This window comes from Clinocottus analis, unplaced genomic scaffold (genome assembly GCF_023055335.1).
Source record: "Clinocottus analis isolate CAN_PGR_092001 unplaced genomic scaffold, fCliAna1.0.p SCAF_15, whole genome shotgun sequence".
In the NCBI taxonomy this organism is placed as follows: Eukaryota; Metazoa; Chordata; class Actinopteri; order Perciformes; family Cottidae; genus Clinocottus; species Clinocottus analis.
In genome coordinates, this window is record NW_027175876.1 from 12,534,702 (window position 1) to 12,560,157 (window position 25,456).

Sequence of the window (25,456 nt, forward strand, 5' to 3'; positions counted from 1 at the left end):
GCCGTGCGCCAGGTTAGCACGGAATGAACACAAACTTCGGTATCGGTATCGACCTCAAGCCGCCGTCCAGCATCTGTCTTACGAAGACGAGGCTCTGAGACATCCAACTGTTCCATCTCGGGTGCCTGTGTCATGGCTGCTTCTGATCCTGTAGGTGCAGCAGGTTCAGGTGTTCGCGGACGTCCAGTGCACGGTGAACCTGGTCGGCGGGGACTCGTACCTGAACCAGGGCTCCATCGGCGCGGCGGCCTCCCAGAAGGCGCCCGGCGTGCCTCAGGGCTCCCAGAACAACCAGGCCCAGCAGAAGAGCCTCCTCCAGCAGCTGCTCACCGAGTGACACCCCACGGCGCCGTCAGCTCTCCCGTACTCCCTCTGACTTCTCACTTCTACGCCTCCTCCACGGAGGCCGGTGCACCGGACCCCATTGCTGTCTCTGTCTCAACTCCTCGGACGGATGGATGGATGTTTTGGACGACCATGACGAGTGTCGGGCGCGCGGCGGTTCGGCTGCCGGTGGAGTCTCACAGCCGAGCCGCTTGCGCGCGCGGAGGATTCGGGGCTGGTTGTTTTACCGCCCAGGACTTAAAGAAAAGACTCGAGTCAGAAGGAGCAGCAGTGTATTTAAACCTGCCTGTCTAATCTGTCTGACAACCTGTCTGTCTGCCTCAGCCTATTTAAAGGCAGTGTTGTCTTGCTGCTCATTCCTTGGTGACCTACTTCCTGCTTCCTGACCCAAGAAAACAACCGCGACATCATTGTAGATTTGCCAAGTTGTCGTCACTGTCAAATCAGGACCGGCCTCCTTTTACTCTTTTTTTTGTTGTTGTTGTTGTTGTTGTTATTTTCTTTCTGATGGGACGGTTTCTGTCAGGCCGTCGTCGCTGCAGCAGCAGCAGTGCATCTTGGGAGCGTGAGTTGCAGCGTACAGCTGAGCTCATCATTTTAAGTGTGGGGGTATCCCGCACAGCAACACCTCTGGCTTTTTTAAAGAAAAAGATTTTTGTTTGTTTGTTTGTTTTTGTTGTTTTCCTCTACCTGTCTCTCAGCGATGTGGGAATGTTAAGGTTTCAGACCTCTGTGGCATTGTGGGATAGAAGCTCAGTCTCAGCTGGTCTGTGACCGTCTCTCTCTATCAGCTACGGTGCCTGGTGGAAGTTTGAGTTTTTCCCAAGCTCTGCTTCTTCTACATATTATTCTATTAGCGTCTTCTGTTGTCGTTGTTTTTTTTTTTGTTGTTGAATTGTTTTGTTTAAAATCTTCTGCTCTCACCGTCATCATCATCATCATCATCATCATCAACAACATCTTCTTCACGATCTTCAGAACAAGCTTTGACAACAGCCAGAATGGATTGGATTGATGGATGGATGGATGGATGGAAGACAGACGGGATGCTGCTCAGTTTGGAACTTACATGTCTTCCTCCCCCCGGGAGGAGGTTTTATTTTTTTATTATTTTTCAAAGTATAAGAAAAAAAAGAGACTGTTATGATTATTTAACTGTCTGTCCGTCACATTTTACCCCTCACCTCAGCAGCTGTGAATACAGAGCCCTGTTGGGCTCTCTCTCTCTCTCTCTCTCTCTCTCTCTCTCTCTCTCTCTCTCTCATATGCTATCTCTCGGCCTAACAGTGTTGTTTGCCATGTGCACCATGCAGGCGGGTGGTATTGTACAGTACAGAAGGACAAAGACTTGGGGATGCGCTCACTCTCTTCTCCGGTCGCTGCGTTTCCGTGTTAAACAGAAAACAAAAGAAGTGTAATTACTCAGAACAGCAGGACTTTTTATTTTTTAAATCCTAACGACAATGTCAGTTCACGGGAGGTAATCGCCGGCGTCACGATCTCGTAAAGCCGCTCCACGCGTCGCGGTGGAGGAGGAAGTTATTCCATCTTCTGAAATGTGAAAAGAAATCTTTAACCAATTGTTCCCGAGACATAGCTGGGAGCTCCTGCGCTCATCCGTCAGCGCTACGAGAAGAAGCCCCGCTGCTTTCCAGATTAGGGGAGAAAAAACAAAAACAAAATGGGTTTTGATTGCTTCGCTTTCTCTTGTGCTATCCAGGGAGCTAGTTAGCCATCTTCTCTTGCTTTCTCCTCCTCTTCTTTTTTTTAAATTTCTTATGTATGTACATGTAAGAGAACATGTCAGACAGAACATGTGTTTGTAACCATTGTATTAAAAAGAAAAGCATAACGATGCCGTAAGCCGCGTTCTTTGCCGCGGCGACCGGACCTCCGGTGGCGCCAACGGTACCGAGCCCGCGTCCACATTTGGACCCGTAGTCGCGGCAAAGAAAGGGGAAAAAAAAAAAAAAAAGAAGCGACGCGCTTTTCAGATATTGCTCCTATATAACGACATTTACGTAGAGGCTTTAGGGATAGACGTTCCTAACAAAGATGTGATGGGTGATTCATTTAAAAGCTGCCATGACACACCGGGATGGGCCGAGTCGCAAAAACCATTTTACTTTTTATTTCTCCTGCAAACCTGTTTAAATAATCTGTGTATTTGTTTTTGTGTGGAGGTGGCGGGGGGTGAGGGGTTCAAACCCATCCTCTTCCTCCACCTTCCCTGATGAAGACTTCACTCCACTGACTCAACACACACACAGTTTTCTGTTGACTACTGTCGCTCAGTCAGACACTGTCTGTCTCAGCGATCCCAGACCTCCGCCGCGCCGCTCGTAGCGCACGCTCAGCAGGAAGTTAGGAAAGGAAAAAAACAGCCGAGACGTTGCCTCGAGGTATTCTTAACTTCACTAAATCAATGTAAAGAAACACACATCTGAATACCACGCAAACAAAAGGACAAATACCTTACACACCATACCCAAAGCTTCGGGGCGGGAGTGTTTCCATCAGGGAAAAGGTTCGGTCAACTCGGCCCGATTGAACTCCGGTGGGAATCCTCGCTCTCGGTTGATTGTTTCTCTTTCTTTCTTTTGTTGTTGTTGGTATCTTCCTTGTGTCGTGGACAACTTGGAGACAGTAGAAATCTGAGGAGAAGTTGTTGTTCTTTTCACAGCTCAGACCTCCCGGTCAGATTTCCGGGGGCGTCGCATCAACCATTCTGTAAATGCAACTACCTAACTCATCACTCGACCTCGCGCTCAGCATCGTTACAGTGGATGCTGCTTCAGTGGAATAGGGCTCTCCTGTGTACTGTGGGTTTTTAGTTTCAGATCGTATGAAAGGTCAACATTCCACCCACCAACTCCTCCCATGTTGTATGATTTGAGAACCACTTTGTGCTCAGCTGAAAAGCTGTGTGTGCGTGTGTGTGTGTGTGTGTGTGTGTGTGTGTGCAGATCCCCGGCCACTGTGTATCCAAACAGAGGCCCAGGAGCAGCGGCCATCTTTAATCTTTCTTATTATGAGAAGTTCTAAATGCAGGAAACATTTTTTTTTTTCTTCTAGTTTTCTGTGTGTATTTATTAGAAAGCATCAGTAGAGCACCTTTTTATTACCTCATTATTGTTTCATCAGGCAGGAGTCCTGTCTGAGCATCTTTCCTTTCGACCATGTGTTCACACTGTGAGCATCGTGTTCCATGTGAAGCGTCGCGTCCTTCAGCCTGTCCAGCACTTCTCAAGTTAAACATGAACAAAGAGAACAATACGTATTCGGAGGTTTGGGCTGCAGCGGACTATCAATCTGTCGGCCCTTTCTTTGGGTCTGTAAAATGTCTGACGACGGTAAAAAGAATAGGCCGTCACAGTTTTACCACAGCCCTTTTATTTTGCTCGCCCAGCAGTAAAAAAAAGCCAAAAGAAGTTAAATGTAAATAACGTGAGGCATCGCATCCTCACTCTGGAGAAGCTGGAACAACGGGCGTCTTAATAGAAACACAGATATCTTCTTTTTTTTGTTGCTCTTTCATTTGATCTCCACACGCAAGTCAATGTGAAATGTGTCTCAGATTAAAAACTCCCCCTCTACCTCTGAACTGAGCTCTATTTCTACACTTGGCGTTGTGGATCGACCCAAAAAACAAAAACAACAAATCAAAAGTCGCAGAGGGCCGCGACGCCGTCGTGAACCGAGTCCTACCCGCAGTTTACGACGCCGCTGATTTCCTTCTTGTTCCACACGGGAAGAAAGCGGAAGCTCAGAAATGAAATGAGCAGTTTGAGACGATCTCCTTTCTCTCTTTCACCAGCTTCTCCTCCTCGCGGCTCTCACAGTGTGAACTCACGGGTCAGACACTCCTGCTCCACGGTTTGGTCGACGTAAAAATACTCAGAAGAGACAGAAGCTGCACAAAGTGGAAGAATGTATTTTTTTATTATTATTTTTTTTTGGAAGTAATCTGCCAGTGTCTGCCTCCTCTTGTTCATCCGCTCTGACGAGTTCACACGTTCAGTATTGTAGCCCCTCCCCCCCTCTTCCCTCCTTCCTCTTCACTTTTCTGCGTGGAATAGGCATTCCTATGGAAACAGTTTCCTCAACTCTGCAAACTGCAGGAACAGCAACTTGTCAGCTTATCAAAAACATGCCAAATACAACCAATGTAATCTTTTTTTTTATTGTTATTGTTTTTATGGAACAGCCATTCAGTGGAAAACAACAGTCCCTCCTTCCTCACTACAGTTAACAGGTACACGGTTCTTTTGTAACGTTGGTTTCAAGATGTTAACATAATGTATATAACAGAGAAATGTGAATATGTATTTGTTCAGAATCAACAAAAAAAAAAAGTAGTGCTCCGAGTTTGTGGTTTTAAAAAAGAAAAAAAAGAAGAAGAAAAACTACTTGCCTCCGTCATGTTTTTATTTTATGGTTTTATTTTCTACTTTTTTATTTTTCTGATGATGTATGTATGTATATGACTATCAGTGGGTGTGTATGTCTGTGTGTAAGTGATTAATACTGTATATCTGGTGTTCTCTGAGATGGAAAAGTGGAAGATGTCCTGGTTTGATTCTTTTCTTCTTCTGCACCGTACCTGTGGGCGTGTCAGATAACTCTGCCAGAGGATGGTTTAGCGACTGCTGAATGTGATTTTACTGAGAGAGAAGCAGCGTGGACTGGCTTTTTGTACGGGTTAATTTAAAAAAAAAAAAAAAAGAGAGAGAGCGAAAAAACACAAAAAAAATGGCCATATTATTTAATTTTCTCTGTCAAAAGTTTAAGCAGATCTGGGAGAGTGGAGCCTTGGTTTGATGGAGAAGCATTGCCGGGTTGCTGTAGAAGAAATGGGCTTTTCTTTTTCTCCTGTTTTTTTTTTTTTTGTTGTTGTTGCATTTGTGGATTAGTAAATGACCAAAGCTTCGGGGTGTTTGATGGATGTCATATGCAAACCTCATCATCACTGGACAAGACACGATGTAGCGGCCCTTTTTCCGTCGGTTTTTTTATTTCTCACCCGGCGACATCCTGCCGCCGTTCGCTCGGCGCGTCCGTCTTTCCTCGCTCGTTTCCCTCTCCCTCGACACAATCTGTCCTTTTTTTTTTGACCGTCAGTTGTCTCACCGTGGAGACGTCTCCGCTTTGCTGGTGAGGTCTTTTTTTTTGTGTGTGTTTTTTTTGTGCCTGAAGTGCTATCACTCGTTTACAGGAAGACAACAAACCATTGCAAACCGATAGCTATGCACCTTACTGAAAGAAGCATTTCCTACCGTTGACTGCGTAGAATTAACACTGGAGCAACAGGAAACATTACCTTCATAGGCAAAGTATTTATAGATACTTTGCACCAACGATCCAAGAGAAACGCCCCTCCAGTTAGTTTATATCTGATGACCTCTCTCAGCTTTTAATCTCATTCTTGGAAAAAGGAAAAGGTCTTTTTTTTTCTCCATTAACTGAATACTTTATACCAAACTTAAGGTGCCTCGTGTATATATTTTCTGCAGTGAAGATTGCTCCTTTGCTGTTTAACAATAATAACCTTGTTAACCAGGGTTTTTTTAAAACCTTTTTTCACCTTTATAAAAAAGCAAAAAAAAAAGTTTACTGTATTTTAAATGACTTTTTTACACACATAGATTAATCAAATTATTCCAGGAACTTGCAAATACAATCTAATTTTGCACTTTATATCAGATTTACTTGGAGTGAAAAGGCCATCAGAAACTGTCTCCATCAGATCAGTGTTGGATGTGGAGACAGAGGAAAGTCCCCTGAATGTACCGAGAACGTTATCGAGGAGCTCGGGTTCTCCACTCGAGGATGCCCATCGTCCAAACCACGACAAACAATGTACACACACGTCTACCTTCTTTGTAATGTCTCTCTGTCGACACCAACCGATCCTCAGTATAGATACTATGCCAATCTTCTTCAGGTCCCTCCCTCTCTGCGCTGTCAGCTGACATCTGGCAAACTGTTACTACGTTTGAAAAAAAACCATAAAGAAACCTCCAGCTTGAACTCTCTGAAACATTCCTGCTCTTAAACCCAGTTTCAGCCGCCGCCGCCGGACATCCGCGCTCCCCCCGCGGCGTCCAACATGTTTTCCCTTAAACCGAGGCGGGAAAAAGTCCGTTTGTGTGAGACTTGACCTTCCGCTCTCTAGCAAACCAATAGCGCACGGGCGTGTAAATGACAGCTCACTGTGCCGCTCGTCCCCGCTCGCCACGCCTCTGTGGATCCTACGCGCCGGGCCGGATACCGCAAGCGACCTGACGCATGACCCGCGTTCTGTACCGGAAAGGAAGGTTCGGTTTGATCAGCTGCTTGCTGTTGCTTTTTTTGGGGGGGAGGGGGGGGGAAGCGTAGTCAGAAATCTGAAGCGTCCTCGCTTGTCATTGGTCCAAACTGGTATTTGTGCACCGCTTAGACTCCCCACGGTCCGTTTGAATCCCCCACTCATTCCTACGTCGGGGATCCGGACGGTTCTCTCCTCTTTGGGACTGAAGCTGAATGAGGCTCAGAGACGAGAAGCGTCGTTATTAACTCACCACTTTGTGATGTTTTTGGGGCGGTAATGCTTTCTCTGGAGAATTTGAGAGAAAACGACCAAGGTTCCACTTTCTCCCTTGTACAAATTAATATAAATAAATATATATATATAAATATATATTATACATTTTACTCATTTTTGTCCAGTTTTGTATATTACACTCATGTAAAGTTTGTTTTTAAAAGAGGCATCGGAGCAGCTATTACAAGACGATATGAGTGACAGTGTTCATCTGGGAGAATTTTATGCATGTTATATTTTCTCTTTTTCTCTCTCTGTCTCTTTTAATACCCCCGACCCCTCTGTTCAGGTGTGTAACGTGAAATATAAAGAAATCTACCTTTTCTTTGGAATGTTGTAGACAATCAGTCTCAGGCCGGGTCGCGTCCCTGCAGGGAGTGAGAGCCCTGCAGGCTGACGGACAAACAAAACTCTTTTTATTTGCATCTACTGGAAGTCTAAATTTGGAGGTTTGTTCATTCATATGTTCGCGGCTGCTCAAGTTTACAGACACACACACACACTTCTCTACTACACTCAAAACACCTCGTGCATTTGATCCCTCTGCTTTTTTTTTTTTTTATTTCCAAGGTGAGGATGCCAACCTTGAGGAAATGATGCTTTGACTAACAAATCTATAACATCTATGAATGTGGGAATGCAACACATTGCAATAAAAGCACCATTTGAAATGCAGCATGTTGTCCCTGTATGCTCTTTATTACCATGATAGTATTATATATTTAGAGAAGTTTTCAGACGATGGTGAAGTTTATAATGCACTGAATGCATCTCTGGTTTAATGCAAAGAAGTCCAGATACTTATTCCAGCAATCATTGAGGCATTACTGTTATTGTTGCAATATGATAAATCTTTAACAAAAGAACGATGTAACTGGAAAGAAATAGTCACAAAAACCTTGGGCCATAATTCTCTATATGATCAAAATGGGATGAATGTTGATGTCAAAGTGCCACAGTGATGAAATGTAAGTACTTTTATAAGGTTATTGTAGCTCAAGTATTTATTTATGCTACTTTATACTTCCACCCGGCTACGTCTCTCAGTTACTTCCTAGTTTCTTTGTGGATTTTAACGATTAAAACTTAACACAAATCAACAAAAGAACGGTGATGTATTATCCTGGATCATTTAATAATAATTTAATATAGCAGTATACAACTTATTTACGTCTTCTCCAAGCTTCTGGGACAGGACGGAGTGAGTATTGATCGATGATCGGTTGGATAATAGAAGAAAACGTGCTGATGGAACAATCAGCAAAAGCGTGACAGTAAAGACATCGCATTTTTTTCACCGAGCTTAAAATATTGATACATTTATTCAACACTTTTCAACTCTTCAAATTTACAGCATCTCATTTTCAGTAAGTCCTATTTATAGCTGCAGTAAATATGTTTGTTTGATAATTGCACACATCCGTAAAGAACGGCCTGAGAGGAAACACAATCGTAAGAGTTGAGGCATCTGTAAGACACCGGACCAGGATTCAAAGCCAAACGCAAACGTCTCCCTCTACAACGCTGACTGGTTAACAACCTTGATCTCCCCGTTGGCCTCTTGGTCCATGGTGTCCGTGCTGTGAGCGGTGTGGGGACTGTCCTGCTCGATGGGCAGCGTGGGGTGCTTGTGTTCGTAGTGCTCCACCACGGGGTACGTGATGGCGGTCAGCAGCAGGACCGCCAGCAGGATGTACAGTTTATACTCCAGACATATGAAGGTGCTGTAGGCGAAGGCAATCACAAAACCCAGCGACTCCCACATGCGGTAGTTGGCGAATGCGGCCTCTTTGGCCCGGGGGAAGAGGATGCCGTAAAGAGCTGCGGGACGGGAAGCAGAAGGATCAACTCAAGTGAAGCTGCAACGTAGGGAGGATTTAGCTGTACAAGAGATGAGGCCAAAGGGAAGCTGATAGCGAGTGACACAAAGGAAAAAGGGTTCATCCTCTGGGGAGAATGAATGTTGCTTACAGTTGGTCTGCGTTTGCCAGATGGCGTCCGCCATTCCCCACAGAGCAGGAAACACGAAGAAGATCCCAAAGTCGTCAGGGTGAGGCCTCCAGAACAAGAGCGCTATGATGCAGCCGAAGTTGGCCAGCGCAGCTGAAAATGGACGGATACGCGTCAGCAGTCGCGTCAGGGTTTTCACACAGAACAAGTGTGTGGTTTAGTCTCCATTTACTGTGCAAATGTGTGTGCAAGCAACTGAGTCCATTCACTAAACTACTGCACTGTACATAATTGTCACAGAACAGCGACGCTACAAACTCATGATATGATAGAATATGATGCCTTGCCAATTGGTCTATGAAGGAGTAAATATCTATAGCAGTAAACAACAAACACAAGTTGTAATATTAATCCAGAAACAGCAGACATGATAGTAAAACAATGACAGGCACTTTGATACTTTAAATATATGTATATGGATTTATGTTTTACTAAAGTAAGGTTTTAAATGCAAGTCTTTCACTTTTTCTGGCCTTTGGTTGTAGTGTTTACTCCTCGTGTCATGTTTGGTTTTACTTCCTGTGTGTTTGCGTGTTTTCCCGCCTTTTTGATTGACCTGTCTCCCTCTGTGAGTTTTGTTCGAGCCGTTATCTTCACTTCAGTAACCGAACATGTGTGAGGAGGACAAAGTTGAACCCTTTCCTCTGCAAATGATCCCAATATAAAACCGATTTTACCGATGAGGAAGAGCAGAGCTCTCCCGGTGTACCGAGCGAGTCTCCCGAACAGAAAGGAGCAGAGAGAATTGCTGGCGCCGAAGCACATCATCACGTAGCCGACGTACTCGATCCCCAAGGCACACGTTACATAGTTCTGCAAAGAAACACAACATAGATTTACAAAGCTGGTTATTTAGATATAATATGTCACATATAAATAAAGGCCCTCATGCCTCACTAACATCCACGTGGTAAATGTTTTTCAATTTGACTGCAGTTGGTGAAAGCGAGATTTATTTCTGCCTAATATGAATGTCCTCCACCAGTTCCCAGTGCATCTGCGACGTTGTCGCTGGGCTCGCTGGCGATATTGAGAAGTGTTCAGTACAGCATCATAAAACATGACGTGTTAGCCCGTCATCTGCTCATATCTGTACCTGCCACCGATTCATGTCACTGGGACATGAGAGTCATCGTCATGCAGATAAGAGCAGGAGCTTTTTTGTAGCCCAGTCAAAGGGGAACGTCACGGATCTTGCACACCAACCCGTTGTCTACAGATCGTGTGGGAGTGCTACTGCGTACGCCTCGCGTGATGTCACTCGAGTCTGCGTCGGGCATGTGGAGTTTGAGAGTAGCGAGACCTCCGAGGCCCGCTCCTCGTCACCTTGAGGCTTCGAGGCGACATTAGTCGCCACCAGCGTCACACAATCCGACCAAACTGTCAGTGGTCGGGTTGCATTGTGGGTAATGTAGGATTTTGATTTGGTCAGGGAAGAGTAGAAAAAAGGGGTACAAAATATGAGAGTAGAGTCGGTTTTGGGAGCAATTCGGGAGCCAAGTTGGGGCAGCGCTTCTCCACGGCAAGACTTGGCTGTGAAATGTGCGACAGCTTCTGCTAATGCGGCGATCTCTTCACCTTGGTGTACTCCCCGGAGAGGAAGCTCTGTTCGAAGCCGCTGTACATGGTGAGAGGGATGAGGGTCAAGAGCCTCCAGTCCTTCAGCAGCCTGAACGTAGCCAGGAAGGTTTGGCAGAAGGGCTCCCGGTTCCCACGAAACTGGCTGGACTGCTCCCTGTCAATATTGTCCAGAAACACCGCCACAATGAGCATGGCCAGCAGACCCACACCTGCCACACAACAAAGGGCAGACAACGCCGACTGTTAGACATCTGTAATACACCGGCGCTAGCATGCTACTTATTTCTCTTGTGACTCAAAGAATAACTGACGGTGTTTCAATGCTGATACTGTAAAAGCACAAACGATGTGTTCGTGGCTCAACATTTGGTTTTTGGTTCGGAGAAGAAAATATTGCGACCTCAAGGTCACGTTCCTTATTTACTACAAAGCGACATGTTGTGTGCAGTCAGCTCATCAGATAACGTGTGAACATGTCCAGGTGTGAGCAAACTAAGATAAACCAACCAAAGTCCAAATAAAGTAAAGGCCCTGCTTGCCGCCTAAAGTTCAGCAGACTTCTCATGTGAGCTGCTACACTGCCGTAGCAGAGCATCCCTGTTCGCTCCGTCATTGTGATTCCAAAGGGAACGCCAGCGTTACCAATGTAACATCCGACCAGTGTCCGCACCAGTGAGCCGGGGGGTCTGGTGGTCGTGCTGTTCATGTTCAGGTTGAGGCCGCAGTCCGCCGCTCCACAAGACAGCAGCTGCTCTTCTGTGATGTTAGCTGTCGGAACAAAAGAAACACACACACACACACACACACACACACAACAATGCATTTCACGTCAATAAATACTCTCCACAAAGGAAATAAAAGACAGAAAGGCGGGACATTTTGTCATTCTTGGTACATTTTGTCATTCTCGTGTGTTTTTGTTCTAAAGGGCACATTTTTAGAGAGATGGAGATAATCAATGAGTTATCACATAGACAATGTAGAGTCAGGGCCGTATTTAAAACATGACCAACCTCTGAATAGTTTTGTGATTGAAGATAATATATTTGTTTTAATTTTATTTAACCTTTATTTAACCAGGTCGGTCCCGTTGAGATACGATGACCTCTTTTCCAAGGTCAAGACAGCAGCATAGAAAAGTTTCAACAGTCACAAGACACACAGAAATCACATAACAGGTAAGATACATTACAAAAAAAACAAATGCGGTATGAAGCCGCTCCAATTTCTCTCACATGAGTATATAACAATATAACAAGCATGCTCCAAATATGCAACTTCATGTTGTGCCCCATCAGCACAGAACGAGAGGCAGTAAAGAGCAGCGTGTTTCCAAGAAATGCACCTCACCAAGTTCCTGTCACGATATAAACTGATAAGCTGGAGTGCATTAACACCAATAAAACAAGATACAGGGTTGCACACGCCATCTCTTCTGCTCTTTTAAAGTGAACCCATAAAACGGCCAGCAGTTAGACCACCGGAGGGTTTGTCAGCTCCACACAGGAAGCAAGTACTTTTACTCAAGTCCTGTACTGTACACTTGTACTCTTGAGGTAATTGTGTTTCCATTTTCTGTTTGTTTATTCTTTTACTCCTGTACTTCAGTTACTTAACTATTAACAATACAACATAGAATAAAGAGGTATGACTGCAGATATGTGAACCAAGAGGCTGTCAGTGATAAGAGGTTTATTTTGACAGGACAAGCCGGGAGGCGGGACCGTTGACATGTTTGTGACTCTATTGGTTCGGCTTTGCGGTCACACCTATGAGAGCAGCACCAATGAAGATGGAGCAGGAAGTCGTAGTCGCTCTCCAGGAAGTGGAGTGTGTACCGCTGCCTCACAAAAAGGGTTCATAAAGGCCTCAGACACTCGACGATGACAGTGGGACAGGACTAAACCGGCCACGAGGGCGGAGGTTGAGATTGGGCCAACGAAGGCGCCATCACATTACATTTCCGTCCTACGACTGTTCAGTTTACGTCAGCTTGACGGACGGTTGAATTCAAGCATGTGTTTCCGGTTTTGATGCGAGCAACAGCCAATTCCTGTGGACTTAAAGGTCAGACTCTAACCTTTGCTCCATCTGGACACTTTCCATGCCAATGACAAGCCTCCAGTGTCCCGTTTGTGATCTTAATTTATTAACTCGGTCGGAAAAGCGGTCGGGGCAAACAGAAGATTAGCAGAACAATTCAAGCTTTACTGAAGCAAAACGAAACAAACAAAAAGTGTAAAAGACAATAAGTCAGAAGTATGTTTACTGCTTATGGAGGAAGAAGTTATGTGAAAGTCAAAGTAGAAAATATCATAATGTACTCGATAGTTTCATCGTCTTTTGGCTGGTTTGGGTTTTTCCGTTGTTTTACTCTTTCTGATATACGTGTTTTCAAGTTCTCACAAAGCAGTATTCTATTATTATTACAGAGTATTATTCTCATCTGTTGTTATTACATTCCTCTGAAATACAAGGAGAAGTATAAATAAGCATAAAATGGTGCATGAAAGATTTAAATAAATGTATTTGATTCCCTGGCATCGCGATGTTTTAGTCAGTTCTTGTCTTGGTTCCCGTTATGAGGACATCACCTCATTGCGCGTATTAAAGCGTGTGGGTGTATTCTCACACACACTCCTCACCTATATTGGTGTCCTGTCCAAAGATGAGCGACGACATGAGGTTCCCCCACACAGCCGACGACTGGAAGATGAAGAAGAAGATGCCGAAGTATTGGTTGATGACGTCGGACCCTTTCTTGCCGTACTTGGCGGCCTGCGTGTTCCCGGAGATGGTCAGGTAGGTGCATTTAGCCGACCACAGGGGCGAGCCCCCCAAGCCCAGGATCACCGAGGTGGGGATGAGGGTGTACCTGCGCACGAGAGAGGGCGAAGAGACGGGGGAGGGGTCGTTTTAAAACCACAAGGTCGCCGGTTCGATCCCCGGACTCCCCCATAGTTTGTATGTGGAAGTGTCCTTAAAGTGGAAGTTTCCTTATTGTGAAAGTGTCCTTATTGTGAAGTGTCCTTATTGTGAAAGTGTCCTTATTGTGAAAGTGTCCTTATTGTGAAGTGTCCTTATTGTGAAAGTGTCCTTATTGTGAAGTGTCCTTATTGTGAAGTGTCCTTATTGTGGAAGTGTCCTTATTGTGAAGTGTCCTTATTGTGAAAGTGTCCTTATTGTGGAAGTGTTCTTAATGTGAAAGTGTCCTTATTGTGGAAGTGTTCTTAATGTGGAAGTGTCCTTATTGTGAAGTGTCTTTAATGTAAAAGTGTCCTTATTGTGAAGTGTCCTTATTGTGAAAGTGTCCTTATTGTGAAAGTGTCCTTATTGTGGAAGTGTTCTTAATGTGAAAGTGTCCTTATTGTGGAAGTGTCCTTATTGTGAAAGTGTCCTTATTGTGAAAGTGTCCTTATTGTGGAAGTGTTCTTAATGTGGAAGTGTCCTTATTGTGAAGTGTCTTTAATGTAAAAGTGTCCTGAAGACACTGAAGCCCTAGTTGCTTCTGGTCGCTTCAGAACGAATAAAATGTAAAATGGGGAAGAATAATTTCCCCATTGTGGGATTAATAAAGGATTTTGAATCAAAAATACAATTGAAAGGTGTTGCAGTGGCCTTTGTGGAAAAGTGATGAACAGTTGTGTTCATCAAATGTTTGTGACAGAGTGTTTGTGACGACTCCTTCATGTGTCGTGGAGCGAGATAAAGACAGAAAAAGCTTCTCATCAGCCGGACATCGCATCGTCACAGAGCTGAAAACAAGGCGGCTCTTCTTTAGGAATGAGATCCGTTATAATTTGATGCGTTGCTGTCGATTAAAGCACCCAACAGTATGAAAAGGACCTGAAACGTCCACAGCTGACCAATAGAGTGATAGCAATCCAGAAACATAAAATACTGACGAGTATATTACTGAAACTTTTAATACTTTAAGTGTAATGCTTTATTTTACTTCTAATGGAGTATTTCCAGTGTGGCGTTAGTTTTTTACTGAAGTAAATAATCTGAATACTTCTTCCACCGCTGCACAAAGAGCCGCTCAACAATGAGGTGAGGCCTGCATGAAGCTTCCTCACCCGACTTTTAGCAACACTGCAGTAAGAAGATGAAGGGAACCTTTTAAGTAGTTCAGCATTTCAACGTCTTTTCAGCTGATATAAACTGTATTAGCATTCATTGTGTCCTATTTGAATACACCTCCGTCTTTGACAGGGTACTTTATTCTGGGAACAGGAACAAAACGACTAAGAAAGGGAAAGCAGAATGAAATAATGAGCAGGATCACGAATGCATCGGCCTGAGGGCTTGATCGGTTACCATCCGGGGTAGAGGTTTCCGAAGGAGTAGGAGACGTAGCACGCCATGCCCGCCACGATGGTCCATTTACAGCCCAGGTTCTTGATCATGATGGGCGGCAGGAACATGGAGGACACGATGATGGAGGCGTAGATGACGCTCAGAGACGCCACGCCCATCCCCTGCTCTGCATTCAGGCTGCTCTGCACACACAGAGGACGGGACTCTCCATCAGAGGCCTCATGCGAGAGCATCTTCTCATTCCTACCCAGAAGCCCCTTTGGCTTTGGTCTGGGAAGGTCAGCTCAGGTCATGATGACGGTTCTGTGTAGAAATACTGCGACTCCGCCGATTCGTGATCGGAGGACGTTGTGTGAAAGTGGCGGCTTCGGGACATTTTCAGGAGCTCCAGGGATTCATTTACAGATTGAATTAAAAGAGCCGATGCAGTAAAAGCACAGGATATCATAATTTAAGAAAATGCAATTCAAATTATTTGAAATTATTAGGATTAAATAATATAATGTAAAGATTGTGTTGTGGAATTTAATGGGTGTTTTGAAATTAACAACAATATCCCTGTAAGTCATGCACACAGGAGAAATGTATTATTATCGTTTTACAATATGATTTTTGTTCCTCCATAAATCACCCTATCAATAAATACCTGAGAGCTTCATCATACTTTCACGAGGTATTGCATTTCAAATGAAAATGCATCATAAAAACATGAAATGATACAGAGACAGGAAACTAACAATATAACTTCTACAAAACACATTATTTCTCATTTAAGGAGGACAATAAACTTGCACTTACCTCTAATTATAAAACTAAGTAGGATTAAAACATCATCAGACACGTTTATTGTCTGCACATGAATGAGTGTACACGCGTACAACTTAAGTAAATCTGTTCATTTGCACAAAAGCCGTTTAAAAAAAGTAATTTCCCCCCTAATGAATAAATATTTTACTGCCACCATAATTGTTTTTTAAGGCATTTTGATGAACAAAGAATCTCATTTTAACATAACGAAATTATTACGTTTCATTTCAAGGAGACAGGAAGATTTTTACAGGTCTTTACAAAAGGAAAAACACACATAAGTAACAAGTAAAGTTGGGTAAGTGACGCACAGAGGGTGTCTCTTCATGACTCAACTTGTGAAGGAATGTGTTGAAGTGCACATAATGCTCCGACATTGTGGTGTTTTTAATGAACAATAAATCAGAAGTCTTCCATAAGATAAATAACAAACCAGTCCACATACCTGTAAACTCTGCAGCCCTCCGTAAGCTGTGAACAGAGACAGAAACCCCACAGAGACCACCAACACGTTCTTGAAGTTGCGGCTGATCATGGCTGCCTCTTAAAAAAAACAACAACAAGATTCTAATAAATAATAATAATTTTAAAAAGAAAAGTGAACTTAAGTCGGGTTTATTTCAGGATCAGTGGCTTCATACAGCAGCGGCATGAAGTCCAGTCAGAGGCAGCTCTGCCTCATGAGCACGATTGTGTTTGTGATAAACACACACACTTGAAACAGCTGAGAACAAAGTGCAGCCTCACACACCCACCCACACACACACACACACACACACACACACACACACACACACACACACACACCCACACACACACACACACACACACACACAGGATTGCTTATCATTGAGTCTCTGAATTGCCTCCCTCGTGTCCATTTCTGTCCATAATTCTGTGACATACCAGGCTGCACGTTGCTCTTCCTTTACTCCCATTTTACAGTTTTGCAACTATGAATTCCTGTGAAAGGAGATGTCATTTGGTATGAAAAGGAAGGAGAATTGACACACTGCTGAACTGGTACACTTCTAAAGTATTATTTTATTTAACTGCTGAGGTTACCAGCACTCACAGCCACTCATTAAGAACTTTATTTATCAAACTCAGCTAATAAAACACAATTAAGTGTCTAACTTTGTCCTTATTTTCCCTTTAATTTGTACGAAATGATCTTTCCAGGAAACTATTATGAAATAAGGTTCACTAATATATTGCTTACTTTAACAGCTATGCTTTATTTGATGTGTTTAATATAAGACAATTCATTATGATTCGTCTGTTATTTTATAAAATGTCTTGTTAAATAAGTCAAGAGTACAATTTTTGGTCTCTGAATTATAGCTGGAGTATGATGTGACATTCAAAAATGTAATTACTCAAGAAAAGTGCTCGTACCTCAGGTTTATATTGAAGTAAATGTACTTCCTGAGCTTGAGTATCACACACAAGTTGTGGTTCTTACCTCTAAGAGCAGTGACACACAGACCAAAGGTTTATTGCGTGTTGCTTCTGATTCATTTTCTTTTTTTTACAACAACACCACCTCATCGGTTTTTTACAACATGATGGCTTGGAAAAATATGAGAAAACCACTGCAGTCCCACCCTCTGTTATCTCAGCTGCACTCACGTGAAACAACAACTTTCGAGGGCAGAAGAGTGGACGGAGGCCCAGGTCATGAGCACCATCACTACTCCACCGGACCAGACTTTGAGTACTGTCGGATACACAGCGCTTTGAGTGGTTGGAAGACGAGAAAAGCGCTATACAAGTATGGGTCCATTTATCATTTACCATATACTACTAATATTACTACAAATACTACAATTACAATCAATGATGGGGATAATCAATAACTCATATCAAACAATACAATAGCAAAAGTTCAGTGCTAGAGATGAAACTCACTGGAACAAAATGAAGTCTTAGAGCATCACTGGTGTATAAGCTAATGCTTGTTTTGGTATAAATATGAATGATAGTGTCCAACACTTAATAAAGGTTAAGGTGAAGCACACTGAAGCGTCTGGTGCTGCACCCTTTGCTGCTCACTACATGGTGGAGGTGGTTTTAAGGACCAGTATACTATAATAATATACTTTTCACATTCAAACCCACTTTCAGGGGTTAAAACTACTCCCTCTCCCAGTGCATTTTTAAAATTATTATTCATTATTTTAACTTTCACATTGTAGATAATGTATGAATCTATCTATCTGTATGTCTTTTTTTTTCCGTCTCTTTTCCCGATAAAACAACCGAGTGCAACACTAAAATGGTCTTCAAGGAGAAGCGGTACTCTTGAAGGCCTTCTTCCACTGCGCGGCGGCATCAGCCATCTTTTATGGAGCGGTCTTCTGGAGCAGCGCCGTCACGCCGGCTGACAGGAGGAGACCGGACCAGCTGGTAAAGAAGGCCGGCAGTGTGCCGCGGCGTCCTCTGGATGTGGTGGAGGTGATGGGGCACACGAGGATGAAGGCTAAGCTCCCGTCAACGGAAAAGTCCTTCCTCCCTGCTGCTGTCAGGCTGCACGACCAGCTGCTCTCGCAGGAGACCACTTCATCCACTTCCACCTGCGCAATATTAATACACTGTTAATACAATGTTCATAAAAGCTATATTTATTCTGTCTGTGTGTATATATATATATTTATACTTTTTACCAAAGTCTGGCTCAATACTGAGCTATCAGAGATCCTGAGCTCCTGACAGCTGACACACTTGGCATCAGGTAAACAGCTCAGGTGGAAGTTGGACTGTGCGTACAACGCTCCCTGAATGAAGGGATGAATGGGAAAATCCGCACTGCTCTTTATTTTGTATTTTTCACGCGTGCTCAGGCTCATTCGGAGCAGTTGAAGTGTGTCGACTAAACTGGAGCTGTGAACGTGAAGCCAGGCAAATATTGAGTTGCAACTGGTATTTATTTTATAGTTTTAGAGCGACTAGAATAGCAGTTACGTGGAGGCCGAATGTGCGCAATCTAGAGATCGGTTCTTCATGAAGCGCGTGTTCAACATTGAGAGTCATCCTGCACAATCATCATAAACTGATAGTTGCTACGACGATGACGCTTGGAGCTGGTCGCATTGGGAGTCTCAATGAGCGTTTATGTAAAATATTGTTTGAGATGATACAAAATAAAAGTGATACCAGCGTTGATAACGGTTTATGTTTTATAGACTTCTTATGGACTTCTCCACCCTGTTGATAAGATACAGTTTGGTGTGGCTGCTGATTTATCCCGCTGACGTCATCTCTTTCTGTCAGCAGTTGGCTGCTCCTCCTCTGAGATGAACGACAGGATTCATCCTGCTTCTGAAGCTGAATGAACTTCTAAAAAAAGCATCTTCAGTCGGATGCAGTCTGCGGCCTCAGGCCCTGAGGGGGGGTGACGCATGGCCGAGCGGCCATGTTGGATTCTGCGGATGTGCGGAACCAAGATATACATGAGAACATTTTCACATTGAACACACTTGTTTTGGGACTTTTGTAAAAGATCTTTTTTAATAATAAGTATAGCCACATAGCTCATTAAATGAGGCCGAGACAAATCCAAGTCCAACAACTTTAAAAAAAAAGTACGATCTCCAGACCGTATGAGGCTATCTCAAATATTCTTTTGTAAGAATTTGGAATATTTCTGATTTAATTTGTGTTTGCACAAGTTTCTCTGCTGTAGAGATATTAGACGGTCTCTGGGAATACTCAAGGAAAGATTCATGCATTATATCCATTCATCCATTATCCAGGGTCAGTGGCCGTGGAAGCAGGCCCAGCAGGCCGGTCCAGGCTTCCCCCTCCCCCGGAACATCTTCCAGCTCAGTATGCACAGTATGATATATCTTTATTATTGACAGGACATGACAATGGCTCCTTCGTTGGCAGTCAATTCACATACTAAACAAGGATTATTAGGAATTTGCAGATCTGGAATCCTACATGATGAAGGTGTGTTCCTGATCCAAATCCACCTTTTGCTCAGCCGCCTCGTATCTATCTGACCAGCAGAGGGAGCCAGAGTCCACAAATAAAAGCCCCCCAACGTGGACCGATCCTCTGATGCTGGAGATATCATAAAACACATTTCACCAATCAAGGGATAACATTTTCAATGGGTTGGCAAATTTTATTATGACAGCTCAACACACACATGCACACACACACACACACACATTAATACTGCGTATTGTATCAGTATGTCTTCTTGTACTTAATTACTTCTATACTTTAGATTTATTCTCCATTGCTTTTTAAATATTTTACTTTTTACTGCGTTAAATTGATCTAATAAGTTTGTTTAGCTTCATATTCATATTTTACACTTACGTACGATAAATGACGAGAAACCGAATGAATCCCAAAACTTCAAGATAACATGGAGGTGATGTCATTACGTTTTAAGAAGCCCTTCAAGAACTCTGGTGGAAGAGTTGAAGCTCTTCAGCTTCCCCAACGTCATCCTGCAAGAATCCCTATTAATATTCTATGTTCAGAAATATCCTGCTTTAAGGTGAGGAGTGTGTCCCCTCCTTCTATAAACCTGCTGAGGAAAGATTCCCTTCATTTCTATTTCTTGCCATCTGCCTTCCATCACAGCTCCTCGCAGCTTCCTCCCGATGGTTCCTCTCTCTCTCTGTCTCCCACCCGCTTTACTGCCTTTTCACTCTTTATTCCTCGTGTCTGTCATGCGGTGGAACTCCTTTCTGCTGCTGCTTCTAAGTCTGGCACACATGAGCCGTCTTTCCACTTCCGTGCTGTCACACGCAAGCCGACGTGCCAGCAATAAAATGCAAATGCGAGTGTGAAGACACAGTGTTTGTCACCAGCGACGCGCTCGACGTTTCAATGTTGGAGTTTGAGGAAAAAACATCCGAGCGGCGATGTCCGACATTGTGCTTGTCAAGTTCTGCAGGTGTCTCCTATTGCACAGCTTCCCAAACTTGAAAAGGGACCCGTTCACCCACCAAGGACACAAAGGGACAACTCGATTTCTTTTATGATTTATTGATGGATTTGTTTTGCTCTCGTTGAATTGAAAGCAGATTATTTTTTTTTGAATGGAATAGGTTGTAGATGGAATAGCTTGGGAATGGAGTAGGTTGATAACCTTAAACAGAGAAACAGAACACATTAATATTTCAAACATATTTCAAACTTAAACATTTCTTTGGCCATTACCATTTCCATTAATTCCCTTCAAATTAACTTAAGCATTTGCATTTGCATTACTATTCCATTTTTTAATTTACTTTGGTTTAACTCAAACATCTATGTAAACACAATTAAACCAACTAAACATTACATCACAGTACAGTACAACAATCAGCACAAACCCTTCTTCCCCCACTCATGTTCCTACCAGTTGCGTCTCTGGGTTCACAGGAGCTGCGTCTTTATTTTGTGCCGATGCAGCAAGTGAAAAGGGTGACTGACCTGATTGTCAAACATTTTAAGCCCTGCTCAGAAAGCACAGGTGAATCCAATCTGTGGAAGCACAGGTGGAGATTGTGTTCGCTGTTGCCCCTTCAGGCCTGGAGTGCAACAGTCAGTGGTCCTTGTGTTTGTTGCTCTGTACTTTGACTTAACAGTGCTGATGTCAGCGCTTTCGCTCTTTTCTTTTTCGAAATACGGGACATTTTAAGGGGAGAATAACTGTAAAATGTCTCTTATTTCTATTAAGATAAAGTAGGTTGAACCACAAGTCATGAATAAAGTTAAACGACCTGTTTGATGTATTAATTATTTTAGAAAAAGCACTTTCCAGCCAATGAGACGAGTGATACCACTCATGTGTTTAAACAGAAGGATCGGCCTACCAGCTCAAGTGCTGATCCTAGACCAGTCTTCAGTTATTAACCTCTGTGTTCAGTTGCTTTTATGTGTTCGGTCACGTCAGCTTGATAGAAACGTCCCTTCCCTAACGTTGGGAACCAAATTATCGATATCCGATATCAGTAATGTATCGGTGCACTTCTGTACGGTTTCCTATGAAAGTCCAGCAACAGAGGGCCGGTTTAAGCCCTGAGGATGGTTTACGTAACATCCAAAAACACCAAGAAAACTTGAGTTGAGGTAAGCGCTGAAGTGGCAATCCCTAAGTATGGAGGTTACATCACCAATAAGCCCACGTTGACCTCTGGCTCCACATTGGACATGAACAGCAGCCCCCTGGGTGAAAGTCTGCTTCTGCGGCTGCGGGGATGTGTTGTCAGTGCACACGCTCACACATCCGCCTCTGCACACGCATACGGGCGTCCCTGTGAAAACATTTACTCACTGACAGACCGCGCAGAGAAAACAGAGCAAACACAGCTCAAAGACGTGATGTATGAGCGTGCAACATTCCTTTCAGCTTACGACACAACAACAGACATCAGCTGAACGGTCCTGCAGCGAAGCAGCCGTCTGATTGGTTGCTTTCATTTGAAATACAGTGGCTGGTTTTCTGTTGGCTAAATGTGCAAAACATGGACCTACGGGGAGTGGAGCTAACCTACTTACACACACACACACACACACACACACACACACACACACACACACACACACACACTTCTAGACCCTGGGGAACAGAATTACAGGTATTAGAGCGGCAGACAGACAGGTATGTCTGCTCTGCTTCAGATATGAGCTGAAAGCTCCGTGAGCCAACCGGCTTAGGGCTTTAATAATACATGCTAGTGTGTGTGTGTGTGTGTGTGTGTGTGTGTGTGTGTGTGTGTGTGTGTGCGTGAGAGCGAGAGAGTTAGCCACTAGGGGACTCTGTTACACACCAGTGAAAGCAAGGTGTGTCACTAACTTTAACATGTTCTAATGTTTCAGCGGTTAGAGATGAAGAAGAGAATTTGCTTCATCATCGTTACGCCAAATTCCAAAATTACAAAAGCTTCACTATTATTCACCAAATAGCATGTTGATGGGCCCAATCGCTCGTGACAGTTTAGTTTGTTCTGAATGAGAGACAGAGAGAGAGAAAGAGAGAGAGAGGGAGAGAGAGAGAGAGAGAGAGAGAGAGAGAGAGAGAGAGAGAGAGGCAGGGTAAATAGACTGGATCTATGTGAGATCTCTCAGCGTTACAGCATAGAGCTAAAGACGCTCATAACGTCATATATTTATCGGTGAAAAGAGAGAAACGTTACATCAATATTGTAAAATGAGGAGAAGATTTCGAGGATTTCCTCTCTCTTTTGATGGTGATCTGATAAGTGCCCTCATGAAGGCCAGCGAGCGCTGTGAGGGGAGAATTCATTGCTCCAGATTGAGCTGGGTCACACTCTCTAATCCCAGACCCCTACCTGCCTGACTCCGTCAGAGTCATGGGAAAAGTACAAACTCTCACATGCACTCGCTTTCTTCCTCTCTTTTCTCACCCAACCCTCCAGCTCTCTCCCACTAAATCCCTCCTGGAATCTCAGACCGGTGTGTGAACCAGGCTGCAATCTGACTGATATGAGTTCATAAAGACTGAGACCGATGCGGATCCCTGAGGACTGTAGATGCCGACAGTCCTCAGTGTCTTTAAGCGGACTACTTTTATGACAAATAAGTTGAAAGTATCCAGTTTTCTTTCCTGAATTTACTTCTCTTTAGTGCGGAAAAGCTTCAGGAACAAAGAACTCGGACTGTAAACCTCCAGAAATGACCAATAAGAGTATTAATACATATACATATCCATATCCATGGTTGCTCTGGGATGCCTCCTGCATCATGTAAATCATATCAGGGACCAAATCATCACATGAATGCTTTTAACTCATAAATACTAAAGAGATCCGACCAGACAGACACACCTGGTGTTGGTAATCAATAATAATGTATTTGATTAACAGGCGGACGGAGTCTTAATATTTCATGATTATTCAATATTTTTTACTTCAAGATGTTTTGTTATTACGCTTCACTGCTGCAGTCCTGACGTGTAGCTGCAGGAATAAAGTGATGAAGTCTAACGCGGTTCTTTAAAAGTCCACATTAGTGCCAACGCGACAAAACAACAACTCTTTCCTCAGCTTCAGTGACGTGAAAACGTGAGCATGATCCTCTCCGGCGTCCACAAGATATTTTTCACGTGCCTATGACATGTCTTCTCATTATCAGCAGACACCAAATACACACTTTTCTTGCTATGACGTCGTTTTTTCTTGTTATTACACGATAAAATGAATGTGAGACGCAAAGTCCCGGTCTCAAATTATAAAATGCTTCCTTGTTGGATCGACTTGCCAGATGTTTTTTTCTCATGATGTCGGTGAATCATGGCTGAGATTTTCTAGTTCTTTTCTAGAAGACCTTTTCTATTTGTTCACACGCGTTGCTGGCATAAAACAATGACCTCAACAACCAGCGTGACCTCGCCAGCTCATAGAGCTGTTAGCTATTTAGCATTGTAGCTTCAACAACAGCAAAACAGGGAAACAATACTGAATGCGCCTTTTTGGAGGGAAAAAACAAGACATGAGAAACAGTAAAAACACTTGGGTTCAACTGTAACAACACAACATATGCATTCCCTCAGAAGGAGTGTGGTCGTGTTCCCGCTTCAGGCCTTCTCTCAGAGAGAAACACGTCAGCGATCTCTGACTAACGCGAGTTAGTTTGCCGTCTACAAGTTCGAAAGCGCATTCCTTGCAAAGAGGAGAATGAGCGGAGGCCTGAGGTGAAGACGAAGGTAAGAGTTGAAGGAGGACGTGGGAAAAGGAAACCAGCAGAGGAACAGATAGAGTCACTAATTTCCTTCCCACTGCAACAATGGAATATATGAATAATCCCACAATATATGGAAATAAAAAGCAAAGAGAGCAGAGAAACATCGCAGAATCAATGTGATTATTTAGTATGTAGTAGAAGAAATGGATCTTGTTGATGATAAATGGCATAATGTGATTGTTCAGATGTTATCTCCCGGTGATATGTCGGGTTGTTGACAGTAATCAGTGCATGAAGGAAGTCCTGCAGCTCCCGCACCTGAAGAAAAATGCTAATTTATCCGTTTATTTATTCACCGACGCAGCACTTCTATGTGGCGTCTGCGTATCTGTAAAAAAAAAAAAAAAGGGCAATACCCAGGAAGTTCTGTTACTGAAAATAAATAATAATACCGAATACGTTTACCTCTTCGAGCCTCTAAGTGCCTTTGACATGAAACAATCTGAACAAGCCACAGAGGTGGAGAACTATACCGGATTAAACAAACAAGATAATCCTCTTCATCCCCCGTTGGATTTAAATTCACAATGAGCTCTCCTCCAGCGGCTCCCGTCCTCAGCACCACGAGCTGGGCCAGCCCGTTGCCTCCGTGAGGATGTTCCTGCTTTTAGTTTGTCTGTATAATTCAGCGCTGTGACGCCTCACAGCGCACTCACACACTCCTCGTGGAAGGCCTCGCTCCTTTTTGTAATATCGGCGTTAGACAGACGTCATGTTGACCTTTCCTCTCTGATGGAGACCGGGATGGATTGGCTGCTTATCGCCCACTTTTAGAGCATATTTTAAAAAACGTCATGACAGAAGTGCATAAAAACCTTCAAACCTTCAACAAACTGCACGCCCCCGCGTTGACGACGACTTTATCTTTTCTCGTATCCTGTTATCTCATATTGTGATGAAGATTAATTTTACACATCATGAAAATGTTCACTTTTCAACCTTGTACATTTAAACTAAACGTCTACAGACAAATCCAAGTACAATATACAACTATTAAACATATTTTCAACATCAAATCACTCTGTGGGATGGGAAGGACTTGGTTTTGTGAGAAATTTAAATAAATACATATAATAAAAGGACATTGCAAACAAGCAG

The 25,456-nt window shown here is 43.5% G+C and overlaps 2 protein-coding genes across 3 annotated transcripts in view; one reads left to right on the plus strand and one right to left on the minus strand.

Annotated features, from left to right (window-relative positions):
* The window catches only part of ncoa1 (nuclear receptor coactivator 1), a 43,447-nt gene extending 35,844 nt beyond the window's left edge, over positions 1-7,603 (plus strand). For both annotated transcript variants that reach the window (XM_068576571.1, XM_068576572.1), the window contains exon 22: positions 155-7,603. In XM_068576571.1, coding sequence (XP_068432672.1) covers positions 155-337 — 183 coding nt within the window. In that variant the 3' untranslated portion in view covers positions 338-7,603. The remainder of the gene's footprint in view (positions 1-154) is intronic.
* Positions 7,604-8,444: 841 nt separating this feature from the next.
* unc93a (unc-93 homolog A) lies at positions 8,445-16,181 on the minus strand. The gene is made up of 8 exons (XM_068577545.1): positions 16,092-16,181; positions 14,840-15,021; positions 13,165-13,394; positions 11,162-11,287; positions 10,517-10,728; positions 9,616-9,751; positions 8,900-9,031; positions 8,445-8,749 (listed from the first exon to the last, which is right to left on the minus strand). Exons 1-8 carry the CDS (start codon positions 16,179-16,181, stop codon positions 8,445-8,447), a joined length of 1,413 nt encoding a protein of 470 aa, XP_068433646.1.
* Positions 16,182-25,456: the final 9,275 nt, after the last annotated feature.